We start from the raw sequence: 14,355 nt of genomic DNA, 5'->3' as shown, positions 1-14,355 counted from the left end.
GTGATCAAGGACATCTTCTCCCGTTGGGGGACCCCAGCGATCGACCTGTTTGCAACACCAGGGAACAAGAAATGCCGGTGTTACGCAAGCAGGGAACACCATCGAGGGTCACTGGGGAATGCCCTTTCGATGTCCTGGTCAGGCGCGTTTGTTTACGCCTTTCCGCCATTTCCCCTAATTCCTCGAGTCCTCAAGAAACTCAAGATGGACAGGTGCAGGATGATACTAATAGCGCCTGCCTGGGCTCGCCAGTTTTGGTACACGGAGTTGCTTCTCCTATCAGAGACACCACCCATTCATCTGCAACCCAAACTGACACTTCTGTCTATGTACAACGGCCAAGTTCTTCACCCGAACCCGAGCTCGCTTCAGTTGGCGGCTTGGCTCCTGAATACAGAGAGTTTAAGGATTTAAACATCCCAGAAGAATGCAGGACCATCTTGGCACAGGCACGAGCCCCTAGCACTAATAAGACATATAGAGCGAAATGGAAGAGGTTCCATTTGTGGTGTCAGAGGGAAAAAGTACATCCTTTCTCGTCAGCTCCGCATCAACTCTTACCATATATTCTTTCATTGGCACAAGCAGGTCTGGCTCATGCTTCTATCAAGGTCCACTTGACAGCTATTTCCAGGTATAGGAGGACAAGATCGGGTCCCTCTCTATTATCAGCGAGAGTAATCAAACAATTCCTGAAAGGACTGTTTAGAGTTTTCCCGCCAGTTAGGCCCCCACCTCCGGTGTGGCACTTGAATGTGGTCCTGGCTCAGCTAATGAGACCGCCATTTGAGCCAGTGCATAAAGCGGACCTGAAGTTCCTATCATGGAAAGTGGCGCTTCTTTTGGCACTCACCTCTGCAAGGAGAGTAGGAGAGCTTCAGGCTTTAACCATCAAAGAACCCTTCTTACAGTTCAAGAATGATACAGTTATCCTGCGGATGAACCCCAAGTTCATTCCGAAGGTACCGACAGACTTTCATCTTAACGAGCCAGTGGTTTTGAAATCTTTTTTTCCTCGGCCTTCAACCCAGGCTGAGAGGACACTTCATTCTCTGGACGTTCAGAGATGTTTGAAATTCTATCTACAACGCACAGCTGGATTTCGAAAAACACCCCAACTGTTCGTGGCTTTCGGAGCCCCAAGGAAAGGATTTCCTTTGTCAAAACAAGGGATATCTAGATGGATAACTAGTGCGATCCGGTTCTGCCACCAGGCGGCAGGCAAACCTTTACAAGGACAGGTGAAGGCACATTCCACAAGGTCGATCTCAGCATCAGCGGCGCTGTTTGCTGGAGTATCCATAAAGGACATTTGCAGAGCAGCCACCTGGAGCAGTACGCACTCCTTCACGAGACATTACTGCCTGGAGGCGGCTGCAAAGGAGGATTCGGCTGTAGGACAGGCAGTCCTGAGAAATCTCTTCCAATAAGAGGTGAGCTTTCCTCTCTTCCCTCCTCCTGTTTTTTCAAACATTTCGTTTATTATGCTTTGTTACTGCTTTATAGTGGTTATATCTGTGATGTCAGTAGCTTATAATGATTCTGTACTGTGCACGAAATGTTTGAGGTATGCTAACTGCTATCTACTCTGATACAAGCAATGGGAATCTATGAAAGTTCCAATACTGGAGTAAGAAACAAGTTACTTACCTGTAACTTTAGTTCTCCAGTATTGGTAACTTTCATAGATTCCCATGCGCCCACCCGCCTCCCCTGGGAAAGCTCACTTTAGGGCTAGGTGATTATGTGGCAAAGCAACGGCTACGAAAATCTGAGGCTCTGAGCTTTCTCAGGAAGGTTCTACAGGGTGAGGCTGATCTGATTGGTTGCTAAGGGGACTTTGGGTCTTTTTACATAATGACAGCTATAGGCTGCAAAAGATAATGAGGCCTAGGCCTAATCTTTTACCTTTTTTACACCTATTAGGGTGTATGTACCTATAGATATATATATATATATATATATATTATTACCGAGGCTCCCATTCCGACGACGGGGAATGATACAAGCAATGGGAATCTATGAAAGTTACCAATACTGGAGAACTAAAGTTACAGGTAAGTAACTTGTTTCTTATGGTGTCTTACTAGTAAAAAGGGGGTGGGAGCTATTTTCTTTGCTAGCGTTAGGGGCAAGGTCACTCTTGTTCACAGGTACCAAGCAACACAGGGTGGGAGATGGGACTCGCCACCCACCCCCACCCTTTTTTATAGAAAGGGGTAGACAGCCTGCTTTGGGCCTGAGACTTAGGAGTGACAGTCCAGTAGAGTGGGCAGAGGACTCAACCTACTTTGCAGGACTGGAGTTATCATTAGTGCTGAAGGTGCAGTGGTACCAGGGCCCAAGAGTATGAAGGGCCAGCTAAACCCCAGTTGTGGCTGTTGGGCTATTCTGCCTTGATTGCATTAGGGCCCAGTGCACATTTGTTTTGCCAGTGTTGCTTTGGGACTTGGACCAATGGCCCGATGGGGATGAAAACGGAAGCAGAGGAGATATCTTAGCTGGGGCTCAGAGAGATGGCACAAAGGGGGTGGGGCAAGATGGAGGCCCATGTTTTTAGCAAAAGATAGAGGAGACGTCCTGCTTCTCAAGACAGTACCTTTAAATTGTGAAGCAGGAACAGCGGCACTGGAGCCGCAGTCTGTGAGGGCCCCGCTGTATCACAGTTATGACTGTCTGCTATTAAAAAAGGGGCACGGGCCTTATTTTCTTTGCTAGTGTTAGAGAAGAGGGCCCCCTTGCGGCAAGGAGTTGAGTTGAGTTATTATTTATTTAGCGCACGAATCCTGTGGCGCCTTGGCGCTGAATGCAGTACATGGTACATGGTACATGGTAGAGCATCACAGGTAAGACATTAGCCAAGGAGGGGTCAATACTTGGGGGCTAATTTTTTTCTAAGAGACACAGAGTTTGTTTCAAGATTGGAGTGATGGCCAGGCATGCAGGAAGGGGTGAAAGAGGCAGAGGAGACAGCCTGCTTCTCCAGGATACAGCTACCATTAGAGCAGCAGGTGCAGTTGCATTGGGACCCAGGCTCACAACACCCCAAGGTGGGGCCAGTGTTTTTGGCTTGTTTCTGTTTTTGTTTGATATATTTGCAAAGTCTCACTTCCAGTGTGGATTTTGGGCTATAGACAAAAAAACCTGAAATGATCTCCTAAGCTCCTGTCCCTGGTGCTCAATCTTTCCCCTCCTTCTTCCCCTATTCGTACCGTACATTTTTGGAGGGGGGCCTGACTTCAACACATTATGCTTAGGGGGGCTATGAGCAAAAATGTTTAAAGACCTCTGCGCTAGAGAGATAATAACTATTTCCAGACCACAACAGGTGCTCTTTAAAGAAGAGAGATATGTAGAAGCGATCTTTACGTACCTCAGCGCTGGCGTATGAAACCCTGGAATTGAATAGTTTATAGCAAGTGTTCCCAAACCGGCTCCAGTCATGGATTCCACACACCGGGCACCTGGTGGTATCAGAGAGGTTCATTTTTTCGCATGGTTCTGGTGCTGGGGCCTCCACCACAGCGTCTTCCATCAGTATTTCTGCAGAAACCAATGGTAAAGACACTCTCATTATGCTGCAATGACCTCTGATTCTACTGCATGGCTTGTGCCATGGATTGCCACCATCACTGCAGATGCCCCTTATACTGGGGACTCTGGTCCCTAAAGGTCATGATCCAAGAGGGGATCGACTGTCACCTTGATTGACCTCCTGTCAAGGCTGCTCATTAGTGAAGGATACTTACATTTGAGTTCATTTGTTCCCACGTGCCACTCACTTCTCAAACATCCCAGCAGGTGTAAGACACGTATCATGGCCAGTTCTGCTGCCAGCCTACCAGATGTGGGGCTAATCTCCTGGAGGGAGCTCTGCCAGAATTTGGACCATCCCTGACCTGTATCAGCACCCTGGACATGTTTGGTGATGTAGGGGTGTGCACGTGTTTAAGAATGTTTTCGACTACCATCTCATGGACATTCAGATAGTCCCAACACAGCAATGTATCACTCACAATAGTGGGCGTGGCCTGATGGGCAGTCAAGGTGAGGCCATTAGCACTTTCTCTGCTGTACCAAAGAGGAGACTCGAGAATGCTGGATGTGGCACAGCTTCCTTCTCTTCTTGGGAAGAATGTAAACCATACTTCAGTCTGGATGTTGGCATGTTTTAGGATGCCCTCCGCTCTTGTTGATATGCAGCTGGGGTCATGCCTCCCTCCTACCCATGTCCAAAGCTTGAGGGACCTGGACCACCCTCTACAGAAGGAGAAGCCCCCAGCTAAGGAGGGCATTAAACCACCCATTCCCCTCCAGGCACCAGATGATTGACAAAATATCACTCCTTGCATCACTATAACCCTTGATACACATTCAATTTAAAGGGCCACAGATCACAATAGAAGAATGAACATTTCAGCCTAAATCAACCTATAAATAGATATAATAGAGATAATGCACTTTTACTGGGCTTCTCTTATCCATGCATGGCACCCCTTCCCGACCTTTCCTTCCATTTTCACCACTCTATGTCGTCATATTATGTCCCCCAAAGTCATGCTATGCCATGCAGAGCCTTATGACATCCCTAGGTCCCCTGAAGGTGCTAAGAGGGGAGAAGAGAGATGGAAAATGGGGACCAGGAGAATGGAAACGCAGTAATGAGTTTGATGGATTAGTATGTGACAGAACCTAGAAATATTAAGTTAGGAGCTGCCCTAAGGCTTACGGCTGTTACTTTTTGTCAGTTGGCCAATCATCAGTGCAGGCTTTTAGGAGCTGACATAGTGTGTGCAGCTGCCAGAGATAAGAAAGTAACAGCAAGGTGGTTTTCCGTTATATATAAAACATTACACACTTGTCATTTTCAGAGATAAAATGATAGGTTAATCTACATTGTAGACGCTTATAAAGTTAAAACGATCAATTGGGATCTATTGGTATACAGCTCAGGGAGAGAATAGCCAATAGAATAACATGCCTTGTGAATCATACAAGCAGACAGACCAATAGGGAGAAGGGCCTATTGAACTGTACATGGAGATAGGCCAAGAGGGAGACAGGCCTTTTGAATCACAAGCATTGGCATATAGGGTGTAGCGCTTGTGAATTATACATGAACTAATATAGTAAAGATAGGCTGATAAGGTGAAGCGCCTTGCCTATGAGAATGGGCCAAATTGGCAAAGCACCTTGTGAACCTGCTATACTGATGAACCAATGAATAAAGAACTGTGAGATCCATATATGGCTTGTCAATCTTTTCACATAGTTAAAAAGTGTCAAATGTTTTGCTTGAGATTCCATGGATTAATGGAACCCATACCTGAATCCATCTTTACCTCAGGGACATTTCCAGTGTTATGCCCATGCTCACTCCATTATACGTCTTTTGAGACCTCCCTTATCCTTGTCCAGTAGACACCATATTTTCACGTGAAAATTCCATTAATTTTCATGGCATGTCCTTGGCAGAGCCCTGTCTGAGTCCTCCTCAACAGTGTGAGCTTCTCATCATGCACACCATTGGGCATTATCCGGCTCCTCCCTGAATGGAGTTCAGTGCCCAGGTCCAATCAATCTTGAGCTTCCCAGAAAGAATGTCAACAAGAGTGTCAGTTCTGTTTTGCCTGTTATGAAGGTTTTGTGGGAAATAATATCCACCAGAGAGTAGAGAAAGATCAATGCAAAAACAACAATTGATGGACAGAATGCAGAACAATGTCATTCAATCACCACAGTAAAGAGATCTGGGCTTAAATCCATCGTTTTTGCTCACCTTGCCATTCCAGTTTGAACCAGGCCTTATGCAAATCAGTCTTGACCCCACGCCCAATGGGAACAGTCCAGTTCGAACTGCCTTGCCAGGTCCTCCCTGGTTTGGAAACAAGCAACCTAGGCCTGGTTTTGGGGTTTCAACCCTCATCATCCAGGATAGCTTGACTCCAGTGGCATGGATAGCACGGGACCTACGTCTGGGCATACCTGTCCCTCTCGGAGTGAAATGCAAAAACAATAATAGATGGACAGAATGTCGAACAATATCATACATTCACCCCAGTACAGAGATCTGGGCCTGAATCCATCATCATCAGATACAAGGGAAATGGACCAGGGAAGCCTAGGGAAATCCTAGCTCCGTGCCAACGTCAATGGAAATTATGAAAATGATGTGATAAAGGTGAGGTTAGAGGGCATGGGGCACACCTGCCTGAAAAGAGTAGACATACACTTGCATGCTGCTCCACTGCCAGCCTCCCAGAGAAGTATCCGATTACCTTGAGAAAATGGCTCAAAGACATAAATTTCCATCCTTTCGTATCTGAAAATGACTGGGACATATGTGCTCATACTCCTCCCTTTTGCATGCACCAAATCTAGACCCTAGAAGGCGCTTTGCGCCTTCAGGTGATTTACTCTGCTGCGTATAGTGCACAGGGAAACCCTTTCCTCACTGAACAGCATGATAATTGTTTTAGACTCAGATCCATTACAGTGCAGTAGCACTGACATCTCTCTAACTTAGGGGCCTATTAGGATGTGAACAGACTTGCGTCCGTCCGCCACCCCCGAGGAGGAGGGACCATCCACAAGGGCAGCGGCGTTCCCTCCATGCCAATTAGGATGTGACCGCCACCCTGGCGGTCACATCCTGTATCTTTAACATTGCGGCGGGTGCTGCTTCAAGCAGCACCCGCCGCAATGGTAAAAATGCATGCATTGCATTTGCATGCACAAAGCGGCAGGCACCGCGCGGTCCCTGCCGCTTTGTGCATGCAAATTCAGGAGGGTACCATAGGTACCCCCCATGTGCACCACCACCAACCCCTTCACCCTGGGGGCCTGCAAGGGCCCCCCCAGATGCAAAGGTCCACATGCTTTTCCACGGCGGAAAAACCGCTGCGTAAAAGCATGTTTACACATGCGTCCTAATTTGGCTGGCGGTGTCTTGCAGACACCGCCACCAAATAGCAGGCTACACCCCGCGGATCAGCGGCGGACGGACCTGCCGTCCGCCGCTGATCCTACCGCCATCCTGATCTGGCGGGTGGTGTTTACAGGGATCGCGGCAGTGAATAAACATCCTCCGGGCCGGTGGTGGCTTCCACCGGCCCGGAGGATGCGGATTCACCGCCATCCTAATCGACCCCTATGTTATGATTCCTATTAGCAGACTCCAGTGTCACAGCATCTCACTTTAGAAGAATGATCTCCTATTACTGTCACTGCAAGGTTCTTCCCATGGGGTAATCTTTTCTTCCTGCCAATTCACAGCACTTCACATGAATTGATCTTACTGTCACTGCCTGGCACTTCACATGAATTGATCTCACTGTCACTGCATGGCACTTCACATAAATTGATCTCACTGTCACTGCATGGCACTTCACTTGAATTGATCTCACTGGCCCTGCATGGCACTTCACATGAATTGATCTCACTGTCACTGCCTGGCACTTCACGTGAATTGATCTCACTGTCACTGCATGGCACTTCACATGAATTGATCTCACTGTCACTGCCTGGCACTTCACATGAATTGATCTCACTGTCACTGCATGGCACTTCACTTGAATTGATCTCACTGGCCCTGCATTGCACTTCACATGAATTGATCTCACTGTCAGTCCAAGGCACTTCACATGAATTGATCTCACTGTCACTGCATGGCACTTCGCATGAATTGATCTCACTGTCACTGCCTGGCACTTCACGTGAATTGATTTCACTGTCCCTGCATGGCACTTCACATGAATTGATCTCAATGTCACTGCATGGTACTTCACATGAATTGATCTCACTGTCAGTTCAAGGCACTTCACGTGAATTGATCTCACTGTCCCTGCATGGCACTTCACATGAATTGATCTCACTGTCAATGCATGGCACTTCACATGAATTGATCTCACTGTCACGGCATGGCACTTCACATGAATTGATCTCACTGTCAGTCCAAGGCACTTCGCATGAATTGATCTCCCTGTCTCTGCATGGCACTTTACGTGAATTGATCTCACTGTCAGTCCAAGGCACTTCGCATGAATTGATCTCACTGTCGCTGCATGGCACTTCACATGAATTGATCTCACTGTCGCTGCATGGCCCTTCACATGAATTGATCTCCCTGTCGCTGTATGGCACTTCAAATGAATCGATCTCACTGTCGCTGCATGGCACTTTACATCACTTGCTACAGCCTCCTGTTCCCACACAATGGAACATCCTTAGTTTTTGTTTCAAAATTTCGAGGCCCTACACGTCCCCCAGAATACACATTTTATGGAGTAAAGCTTTCAGTGCCTTCACTCACAGAGATATCATGTGTGAAAAGGACAAGATACAAGAAATAGCCAGCCACAAGGTGGTGTATGATAAAATGTGATGCTCCCCAAGTGAGGACATAGCAACCTGTGAAGAGTTGGAGGTATCAAGCGAGATAACAAATGAAACGTAGAGCTGGAAATACTAAATACATTGTAACACTGAATATATTTAGTGAAGTCTTGGGCTGGAGTGATGTGTAGAGCTGGAGATATCAAGTGAAGAGCTGGCAATATGAACCTTAGAGCTAGAGATATCAAGTAAAGAGCTGAAAATATGAAGCGTACAGCTGGAGATATCAAATGAAGTGTGTAGAGCTGGAGATATCACGTGAAGTGTAGAGCTGGAGGTGGATATCAAGTGAAGTGTTGAGCAGGAGATATCAAGTGAAGTGTAAAGATAGAGAAATCAAGTGAAATGTAGAGCTGGAGATGTGAACCATACAGCTGGAGATATCAAGTGAAGTGTAGAGCTGGAGAAATCAAGTGAAAGGTAGAGCTGGAGATGTGAACCATACAGCTGGAGATATCAAGTGAAGTGTAGAGCTGGAGATATCAAGTGAAGTGTAGAGCTGGAGATGTGAACCATACAGCTGGAGATATCAAGTGAAGTGTAGAGCTGGAGATGTGAACCATACAGCTGGAGATGTCAAGTGAAGTTTAGAGCTGGAGATATCAAGTGAAGTGTAGAGCTGGAGATATCAAATGAAGTGAAGACCTGGAGATATCAAGTGAAGCGGAGAGCTGGAGATATCAAGTGAAGCAGAGAGCTGGAGATATCAAGTGAAGTGTAAAGATAGAGAAATCAAGTGAAAGGTAGAGCTGGAGATGTGAACCATACAGCTGGAGATATCAAGTGAAGTGTAGAGCTGGAGATATCAAGTGAAGCCGAGAGCTGGAGATATCAAGTGAAGTGTAAAGATAGAGAAATCAAGTGAAAGGTAGAGCTGGAGATGTGAACCATACAGCTGGAGATATCAAGTGAAGTGTAGAGCAGGAGATATCAAGTGAAGTGTAAAGATAGAGAAATCAAGTGAAATGTAGAGCTGGAGATGGGAACCATACAGCTGGAGATATCAAGTGAAGTGTAGAGCTGGAGATATCAAGTGAAGTGTAGAGCTGGAGATGTGAACCATACAGCTGGAGATGTCAAGTGAAGTTTAGAGCTGGAGATATCAAGTGAAGTGTAGAGCTGGAGATATCAAATGAAGTGACGACCTGGAGATATCAAGTGAAGCGGAGAGCTGGAGATGTGAACCATACAGCTGGAGATGTCAAGTGAAGTTTAGAGCTGGAGATATCAAGTGAAGTGTAGAGCTGGAGATATCAAATGAAGTGAAGACCTGGAGATATCAAGTGAAGCGGAGAGCTGGAGATATCAAGTGAAGCAGAGAGCTGGAGATATCAAGTGAAGTGTAAAGATAGAGAAATCAAGTGAAAGGTAGAGCTGGAGATGTGAACCATACAGCTGGAGATATCAAGTAAAGTGTAGAGCAGGAGATATCAAGTGAAGTGTAAAGATAGAGAAATCAAGTGAAACGTAGAGCTGGAGATGTGAACCATACAGCTGGAGATATCAAGTGAAGTGTAGAGCTGGAGATATCAAGTGAAGTGTAGAGCTGGAGATGTGAACCATACAGCTGGAGATGTCAAGTGAAGTTTAGAGCTGGAGATATCAAGTGAAGTGTAGAGCTGGAGATATCAAATGAAGTGAAGACCTGGAGATATCAAGTGAAGCGGAGAGCTGGAGATGTGAACCATACAGCTGGAGATGTCAAGTGAAGTTTAGAGCTGGAGATATCAAGTGAAGTGTAGAGCTGGAGATATCAAGTGAAGTGAAGACCTGGAGATATCAAGTGAAGTGTAGAGCTGGAGATGTCAAGTGAAGTTTAGAGCTGGAGATATCAAGTGAAGTGTAGAGCTGGAGATGTGAACCATACAGCTGGAGATGTCAAGTGAAGTTTAGAGCTGGAGATATCAAGTGAAGTGTAGAGCTGGAGATATCAAATGAAGTGAAGACCTGGAGATATCAAGTGAAGCAGAGAGCTGGAGATATCAAGTGAAGCAGAGAGCTGGAGATATCAAGTTAAATGTAGAGGTGGTGATGTCAAGTGAATTTTATTTAGAGCTGGAGATATCAAGTGAAGTGTAGAGCTGGAGATATCAAGTGAAGTGTAGAGCTGGAGATGTCAAGTGAAGTGTAGAGCTGGAGATATCAAATGAAGTGAAGACCTGGAGATATCAAGTGAAGCGGAGAGCTGGAGATATCAAGTGAAGCAGAGAGCTGGAGATATCAAGTGAAGTGTAGAGCTGGAGATATCAAGTGAAGTGTAGAGCTGGAGATGTCAAGTGAAGTGTAGAGCTGGAGATATTAAATGAAGTGAAGACCTGGAGATATCAAGTGAAGCGGAGAGCTGGAGATATCAAGTGAAGCAGAGAGCTGGAGATATCAAGTGAAGTGTAGAGCTGGAGATATCAAGTGAAGTGTAGAGCTGGAGATATCAAGTGAAGTTTATTTAGAGCTGGAGATATCAAGTGAAGTGTAGAACTGGAGATATCAAGTGAAGTGTAGAGCTGGAGATATCAAGTGAAGTGTAGAGCTGGAGATATCAAGTGAAGTGTAGAGCTGGAGATATCAAGTGAAGTTTATTTAGAGCTGGAGATACCAAGTGAAGTGTAGAGCTGGAGATACCAAGTGAAGTGTAGAGCTGAAGTTTATTTAGAGCTGGAGATACCAAGTGAAGTGTAGAGCTGGAGATAGCAAGTGAAGTGTAGAGCTGGAGATATCAAATGAAGTGTAGAGCTGGAGATATCAAGTGAAGTGTAGAGCTGGAGATATCAAGTGAAGCAGAGAGCTGGAGATATCAAGTGAAGTGTAGAGCTGGAGATATCAAGTGAAGTGTAGAGCTGGAGATATCAAGTGAAGTTTATTTAGAGCTGGAGATATCAAGTGAAGTGTAGAGCTGGAGATATCAAGTGAAGTGTAGAGCTGGAGATATCAAGTGAAGTGTAGAGCTGGAGATATCAAGTGAAGTTTATTTAGAGCTGGAGATACCAAGTGAAGTGTAGAGCTGGAGATATCAAGTTAAATGTAGAGGTGGTGATGGGAAGTGAAGGGTAGAGCTGGGGCTATCAAGTAAAGAGCTGGAGATATGAACCTTAGAGCCGGAGTTATCAAGTGAACAGCTGGATCTATGAATTGTAGAGCTGGAGATATCAAGTGAAGTGTAGAGCTGGAGATATCTAGTAAAGCGTAGAGCTGGAGCTATCAAGTGAAGTGTAGAGCTGGAGATATCAAGTGAAGTGTAGAGCTGGAGATATCAAGTGAAGTGTAGAGCTGGAGATATCAAGTGAAGTTTATTTAGAGCTGGCGATACCAAGTGAAGCAGAGAGCTGGAGATATCAAGTTAAATGTAGAGGTGGTGATGGGAAGTGAAGTGTAGAGCTGGGGCTATCAAGTAAAGAGCTGGAGATATGAACCTTAGAGCCTGAGTTATCAAGTGAACAGCTGGATCTATGAATTGTAGAGCTGGAGATATCAAGTGAAGTGTAGAGCTGGAGATATCTAGTAAAGCGTAGAGCTGGAGCTATCAAGGGAAACATAGAGCTGGAGACATCAAGTGATGTCACATGAAGTGTAAGGTTGAATGTACTTAGTGAAGTTTAGGACTGGAGTTATCAAGTGATGTGCAGAGCTGGATACTCTGAATTGAAGTGTTCCGCTGGACGTGCCTACTAAAGCGAAGACCTGGATATTCTGAAAGGAGCTCCCCTGGCCTGCAGCACAAGGGAAAATTCACTATAAACCAAAACATAACACCAGTATTGCCAACTTGATTAAACTTGGACCACGGGTGATCACTCGACTCACTGACTGAAACAGTGACTCTCGGAGAACAGTTTTGTCCGAAATAAATCCAAAATGTTTTTATTTTTTATAACACATATACCATATCGATGGGCAATTTTTGTTTTTTAGATATACATTTGAATGACTCCACAGTAATATGTCAAAACAACAAATGAGAAAACGAATACAAACGGACACTTTTTAACAGATTGACACCTTGCATTCAACATTCATACGGGACAACAAACATATAAATAGATATATATACACAATTGAACAGTTGTATTTACAGGATATATTTTGAAAAACAACGCATTGGAACAAACAACTAAACCATTGTCATATGTTTGGGAATAGATCAACAATTCCTAATGCTGGATAGAGAAGGTCTACGCGTTTCGATGACCCCTTGTTGTGGGGAAATCTCGTCAGGACCAAAAAAGCCTGTGAATGGAGAAACAAGATTGGGTCAGCTAAGGGGACCGGACTCTACCTCTCAACGTATCAGAAAGCACAAGGGAAAATGTCATAATAACGAGTCTGGACTTTTTAATTAGGTGGTGGCACATTGCCCAATTATGCTTTGTTTGTGCTGGCATGGATGCTCCTTTAAACCCCCTCTGAGCTGGCCTGGCACTCCATTAGACACCCTTTCAGTTGGCACAATTCTGCTATTACACTTTATCTGTACTGGCATCATAGAACCATCAGTGTCTACTGACCTGCGTAATGCCACCCATGGTCTCCCCCTGTGCCCAGATTGTAGAACAGTGCATTCTGTATTCTAAAATGGGATCCTGGTTATCAGAACACAGAAACTAAGATTCTGCACTTGTTCCATTAGACTCCCTTTGTGGCTTATTCCCATAACTGTGCTCTGGACACTTTGTGCCTGCAGATCACCTCCTATGCATCTCTAAGTCTCTCTCCCCCGGGTTTACTAATGCTTTGCATCAGGTTTGAATTACTTTTGTAAATTAGACCAAACTCAAAATCCTTTTTACAAGCCAACACAAATTGATATTTGAGTTGGTTTGTGAGACCAAGTAAGGCATACCAGTGCAATGTGCAACATTGTGTTACTCTGCCTCAAAGAGGCATTCCATGAGGAGTACATGGGTGTTTCAATGCAACTAGCCATGGTTTTTTATGCAAAATCCTATCTAGTAGCAATAGTATACAGAGCTTTGCATCAAACATTAACTCCACTCGAAAGCAGATGTTGAAAGGGAGGAATGCATTGTATTGCACACATTCAAAGTGGGAAAAGTTTTAAAGTTAGTGTAAGCCTATAAGGCACAGGGAGGTGAAGGCCCTATGTCCCTAGGAGGACTTGGTTTTTGGACACAATCAGGTGATACAACAGACACTTGTTCTTACCCAGAGTGCGGCACGCCCCCAGACCCAGAAGGGTGAAGAGGATGAGCAGGGATTTCATCTTGCCAGATGATGGATGATCCTGTCCCACTGTAAGCACCGGCAGGAGACGCTTGCCTCAGGAGATCAGCCTACGCCTTGCTCCTTCACTCTTTTGTGGCAGTCCATTTATAGAAGAAATTTGCAGAAGTGTTTAGTTGAGCCACCTACGATAAGTCCCTTATCATCACCAGTATCACTATCTCCTCTCAGCCAGGTTTAACTGAAGGTGGAGCAACCCTTGCCAACACCCAAGGAGGTTAGGACTGGCTAGGGGCAGAGTGTGGAAAGCACCACACACAGGACATGATGTACTTCTTATTATCTGATGACAGACAATATGTGAAGGTCTCCAGCACTTTAGCACGTTAGAATGGAATATATGTTGAGTTTGTGATCGAGCCTGTGTTCATAGAAATATACATTCACCTAGAATATACATTTAGCACCAGCATTTTGGACACATAGCAGTGAACGCTTAACATACCTATACACGGGAGACACTGCTTTAGTAATAGAAAAAGTTATATGATGTCCTTAGAAATAGGGGTGCTCCGTGGATTTAAGTGGATTGTGTGAGGTCTTGGAGATAGCAGAGGTTACTGGTCAGTATCCTGTGTGAATGCTGTCATTTACCACTGATGTTGCAGGCCCAGCAACATTTGCACTCCAGTTAGATACTCCACCCACCCTGGGAAAGGTAAAACATTTACACCTGGCAAGAGTAAAGCATTTTCATTGAGGGAGAGGGAAGTTCTCCCAAGCGGG

The 14,355-nt window shown here is 45.3% G+C and overlaps 1 protein-coding gene across 1 annotated transcript in view; it reads right to left on the bottom strand.

The window, feature by feature from the left end:
* The window catches only part of LOC147718398 (C-type Lectin CRL-like), a 42,569-nt gene extending 28,767 nt beyond the window's left edge, over positions 1 to 13,802 (bottom strand). Inside the window, exons 1-2 of the mRNA XM_086918337.1 lie at positions 13,552 to 13,802; positions 3,374 to 3,543 (exon numbers count right to left, since the gene is read on the bottom strand). Of these exons, the coding sequence (XP_086774463.1) occupies positions 3,374 to 3,543; positions 13,552 to 13,609 (228 nt within the window). The 5' untranslated portion in view covers positions 13,610 to 13,802. The remainder of the gene's footprint in view (positions 1 to 3,373; positions 3,544 to 13,551) is intronic.
* Between the last annotated feature and the right edge of the window lie 553 nt (positions 13,803 to 14,355).

Source organism: Lissotriton vulgaris, chromosome 4_1 (genome assembly GCF_964263255.1).
Source record: "Lissotriton vulgaris chromosome 4_1, aLisVul1.2, whole genome shotgun sequence".
In the NCBI taxonomy this organism is placed as follows: Eukaryota; Metazoa; Chordata; class Amphibia; order Caudata; family Salamandridae; genus Lissotriton; species Lissotriton vulgaris.
The sequence above is the reverse complement of the archived record's forward strand: the minus strand, read 5'-3'. Positions and strand labels throughout refer to the sequence as shown.